The 4,718-nt window shown below is 56.1% G+C and overlaps 1 protein-coding gene across 10 annotated transcripts in view; it reads left to right on the top strand.

Annotated features, from left to right (window-relative positions):
• Nphp4 (nephrocystin 4) overlaps positions 1 to 4,231 on the top strand; it is a 91,725-nt gene extending 87,494 nt beyond the window's left edge. For 9 of the 10 annotated variants that reach the window (XM_052718739.1, XM_052718736.1, XM_052718740.1 and 6 more), the window contains 6 exons: positions 380 to 465; positions 1,028 to 1,113; positions 2,063 to 2,234; positions 2,503 to 2,682; positions 2,956 to 3,099; positions 3,653 to 4,231. In XM_052718739.1, coding sequence (XP_052574699.1) covers positions 380 to 465; positions 1,028 to 1,113; positions 2,063 to 2,234; positions 2,503 to 2,682; positions 2,956 to 3,099; positions 3,653 to 3,793 — 809 coding nt within the window. In that variant the 3' untranslated portion in view covers positions 3,794 to 4,231. Of the gene's footprint in view, positions 1 to 379; positions 466 to 1,027; positions 1,114 to 2,062; positions 2,683 to 2,955; positions 3,100 to 3,652 lie in introns of those variants that run through there. The other variant, XM_052718741.1, reaches the window with a different exon arrangement.
• The last annotated feature ends 487 nt before the right edge of the window (positions 4,232 to 4,718 follow it).

The raw sequence follows: 4,718 nt of genomic DNA, 5'->3' as shown, positions 1-4,718 counted from the left end.
TGGCTACCATTGTGCAGGCTTGGCTAACGGGAAGAGGTACCTCCAAAGTTCTGACCTGCCTTTATGGTTTGAAATAGAAGCTTCCAGCTTTCTCTGGGGTGACAAGGTGCATATTTGGTGGCTGGTTCCACAAAGAGTTCATGGCTCCCATGACTCAGATCTATCCCCATCAGGCATGAGGGTGTGTGGGGCTGGTGGCGTCCTGATAATGGCTCAGTATTGATGGTTCTTCGATTATGTGTGGCCACTCCCTCTGATTGACAGCCTGACGAGACTGAGGAATGCACTGGGTCAGGGCAGCAGCATCTGCACCCACAGGCATGCACTGTGTGTGTGTACTCTGGGCTAAGTGCAGGGTTATCCCTTTCTCTATTCCCAGGTGCTCCTGTGGGGATGCCCGGTGAGGACCCCCCAGTCCACGTCCGATGCAGTGACCCGAATGTCATCTGTGAGGCCCAGAACGTGGTAGGCCATTCGTGTCAGCCCCACCTGAGCAGATTATTTGGGGAACCCCCTCCCATCCCCACTGCATCCCCACAGCCCCCCATTGGTCTCAAGATGAGGGTTCCTTCTGCAGGGCTGTGGGGGGGTGGCTCTCTGGACATCATGAGGAAGGCTTCGTGAAGGAGCTTTCAGGTTTTCTGCTAGCAGCTCTGTTCCTTGATTATCTGAGTTTAAATTTGAAGAAAAGGCATGAAGCAGAATGAGCTGAGCATGGTAATTGAGGCACTTACTGATTGCCATTACGCCGAGGGTAGGGCACTAATTGTATTATGACTGGTTGGGAAGCTGGATAGAGTCGGTGGGATGTAATTATTGGAATCCATATAAGATCAGGAAGCTGTGATTTTCCTGAGCAGCGAGCAAAGCAGTGAGTCCCAACACACAGAGAAGACGAAGGCATCGCTTGAGGGAGGTGCTGTGCTCACCTGCCTTGCCTCATCCAGCTGCAAGCACCTGGCCAGGTACAGCCCAGCAGAGGACATGGGCGGCTGTGAACCAGTGTGCCCCGTGCTGTGTTTGGCAGGGTCCCGGCGAGCCACGAGATGTGTTTCTTAAGGTGGCCAGCGGTCCAAGCCCGGAGATCAAAGACTTCTTTGTCATCATCTATGCGTAAGCACAGACACAGATGGGGGAGGGCCGAGTGAAGCCAAGGGACCTGACTCTCCCTGGGCATCATGGGTCCTGGTGCTTTGCTCTGTGAGGAGAGCCGTGAGTCAGACTGAGCTTGGAGACCAACCAGGCCTTGGTGATGGCATGCCCTCTCCCAGAGTAGCACAGTAGCCCAAGAGATGGACGTGACACATGTCCTCCAAGGAAGGGACGGTGCAGCTTTTTGGCCCAGAGCCAGCCCCAGATGACTCTCCCCACCTCCCCTCAGTGCACTGAACCCTGAAGTCGGCTGGAGCTCAGCCCCTGTATTGGGGGCTGCCTTCATCTTCTGCACCTGGAGACTGGTCCAGCCATGCCTTGGCTTTTCAGCCAGCTAAACAAGTCCAGTTGGAGCCCCCTGGGAGCCCTTTAAACTGGAGCAGCCTAGGATGTGTTCCATGAGGCTTCTGACAATGGGACTGTGGGAGTTAGCTACATTTGGGGGTGAGGGGCTGTGCAGCACCCGTACCATATGAACATGTCTCAGTGGTTCCTCGTAGCAGCCTGTGAATGTGTATCACCCACTGTCCCATTTTATAATAATGCCATAGAATCTCAGAGCTGAGACTTGATGTCAAGCGCTGAGCTCAGGCTTGTGGCCTCCAGCCATGGTCCCCACTGTCCTTAGGCTTGGCTCACATTTTCGTCACCTGACATGCATTTCTCAAGCATCCCCAAACTCAGCAGTGCCCTGGGACAGACAAACTCTGCATAGCCCCAGCTTGAGAGATTCCAGGTTAGGGCAGGGGTGGCCAGCCCCAGCCCTGAACACAGGGTTCCCATCCAGTGTGGCTTCCTGCAGCTCTCCCTGTGGCCGCTTGGCTCCCAGCTGGCCTGGAGCCCTCCCCGTGAGCTTTCTTCTCGTGACGCTGCCCCGCTAAGATGTGTCCATGACCCCTGTCATCTGCAGGGATCGCTGGCTGGCAGAGCCTGTGCAGACATGGCAGGTCTGCCTCCACTCCCTGCAGCGTGTGGACGTCTCCTGCGTCGCAGGACAGCTGACCCGTCTGTCCCTTGTCCTACGGGGGACACAGACTGTTAGGAAAGTGAGAGCCTTTACCTCCCACCCTCAGGAGCTGAAGGTATGGCCCTTCTTGGAGGTGGAGTTGGGGGTCTCTTCGCTTCTCTGAGCCCATTCCTGCCCCGCCTGCAGAGGCACAGGGTGGCTGGTGGCAGCTTTGACATCTCCCCACTGAGCTACCTTTTATGAAAACTGCCTTTTGCTGGATGTGGTGTTGAGAATGAGGGACCAGTACATGCCCCAGAGGCTTTTAGGGTTATTAAACTTGACTCTCAGGAGCTGCGTCACCGCAAGAGGGCTGTGCCCTGACCTCTCCCTTGTCCTTGAAGACAGACCCTGCAGGTGTCTTCATGTTACCGCCTCATGGGGTGCAGGACCTTCACGTGGGCGTGAGGCCGAGGAGGGCTGGCAGCCGCTTTGTCCATCTCAACCTGGTGGACATGGACTACCACCAGCTGGTGGCGTCATGGCTCGTATGCCTCTCCTGCCGCCAGCCTCTCATTTCCAAGGTCTGTATAAACAGTGGGGCCAGGAGGTGGGGGTCAGAGGCACCATAGGGCCTCTGCGCTGTCTCGTGGGGGATGATGTTACTTGGCCCAGGGACCCAGCTACCCAGATCCAGGCTCTGTGTGAGATGGAGCAAGCCCCTCTGGGATGGCCCCGGATGCTGCTGGCCTGTCTTGGCGGATAGCCCAGGATCTGCGGCTAAGTGGAGCATCTATGCTCAGGAGTACTCAGGTTGGGCCAGCGGCCCTGTGTCTCTTGTTCCATTCCCTTCCCAGGCCTTTGAGATCACCATGGCAGCTGGAGAAGGGAAGGGTGCCAGCAAGCGGATCACCTACACCAACCCGTATCCTTCTCGGAGGACCTACCACCTGCACACTGACCGCCCTGACCTGCTGCAGTTCAAGGAGAAGTCCTTCCAGGTCAGCCTTGAGGGCTGGCGGGTGCAGGGGCCATAGTGCTGGGCCCAGGAGCAGACCTGCTTCCAGCTGGCAGGCTCTAGAAAGCTAGGGACACTTGCACCCCCGGGGAAGGTCTTCAGGTGGCAGGTGAACATCAGGGCCCTTGTGCCCTCCACTGTCACCGCAGCAGGTGGATTTCCTCTGAGGAAATGTAGTTGAACTGTGAGGGTGGAAGCGGAGGGTGGGAGTGTGGGGCCTATTGAGGGGCAGTCTGTTAGTGGGTTGAGGGATCCCTCATTCCTTTGCCCATCATCAGAGTGGTGCCTAGGAAAGGGGTACCACCCAGCCCTCCACACAGTCCTGAGTTGGCACCAAGCAGCAGCAGCAGCCTTAGGCCTATGTGGGCTATCCTGGCCCTCAGTCTCTGTCACTCCAGGTGCTGGGTCTCCAGCCAGCCTGGATGTGCCATAGGTGGAGAGTGTTTCACCCATGTGCCGGCCTGTCTCACAGTTCTAGAAGCTGCTACAGAAGGGTGGAAGCCCAGGCGAATGCTGAAGTTCCTGTGTTCTTGCAGGTGGCAGGAGGAGAGACCTACACCATCGGCCTGAGGTTTGGGCCGAGTGGCAGTACCGGGCAGGAGGAGATCCTGATTTACATCAATGACCACGAGGACAAGAACGAAGAGACATTCTGTGTGAAGGTGCTCTACCAGTGAGGGGACAGCTGTGTGGCCAGTGCCCACTCCTGAGTGTCCCTCCCTGCAGACCCCCCTCCTAGCCTTGCCATCGCAATGACTCAGGACGGGCCTGTGCGGCCTGTGGAGCTGGCTGATTGGAGAGAGGCAGTGTTCCTGGTCATGGCACAACACCTCAGCTAAGCTGAGACTAATCCTGTGAGGGAATGTGGCCTCTAGGTGGCCACAGCAGTGACCCCACTCTGCCCACGCACACACAAGGCTATGTTACTCCTCACACCTCTCAGGCCGTCACTGTCTAGAACAAATTGTGTTGTACAAGTCATCCCCAATGATAAAATTATGTTTTTCTTACCAGATTTAGTATGAACATAATATATTTTAATTTGCTATGTATTTTATACTGGAATTCTTTTGTATCCCTTTTTTTAAGTTATTGAATGAAGCATTTCACTTCTACAGAGTCTCTTCTGGTGTTTTCTGGGCTTCCTCCTGCTGGGGTGATAGAGTTGGGGCCTGCTGCCCTCCAGCTGTGAGACTGCTCCTGAGGCTGGAGCTGTGGCGTCTCTGCCCATCTTGCTGGGAGAGAAGGAAACAGCACTGAGCGGTGGTGATGAGCAGGGTCTGTCCCAGGCCACTGTCTGCCACGGCTCCTGCTGCCCTTAGGCCCTGGGTGCACGTTTCTCCTTCTCAGGGATTTGTGTTTTCTGGCCATCAGCTCCAGTGTCCACTCAGGCTTGTAAGCTGTCTCCACCAAAGAGGCTCCTAGAGTCCAAAGAAGCCATGTGCCGTTTTCCTGAAGTCCTCCAGGCACAGTGCAGCATCTGGCATGCCCATGCTGAGGCTGCAGCTGCAGTGGTTCCAGCCTGACCGCAGGCTTCGGCTGTTAAGAGGGTCAATGTTTTTACAGCCTGTGCTTCCTGTCTTGGACTGTCTTCGGTGTGAC

Source organism: Peromyscus californicus, unplaced genomic scaffold (genome assembly GCF_007827085.1).
Source record: "Peromyscus californicus insignis strain IS unplaced genomic scaffold, ASM782708v3 Scaffold_5__1_contigs__length_169319896, whole genome shotgun sequence".
In the NCBI taxonomy this organism is placed as follows: Eukaryota; Metazoa; Chordata; class Mammalia; order Rodentia; family Cricetidae; genus Peromyscus; species Peromyscus californicus.
Note: the sequence above shows the minus strand (reverse complement) of the source record. Positions and strands in the feature narration are given on the sequence as shown.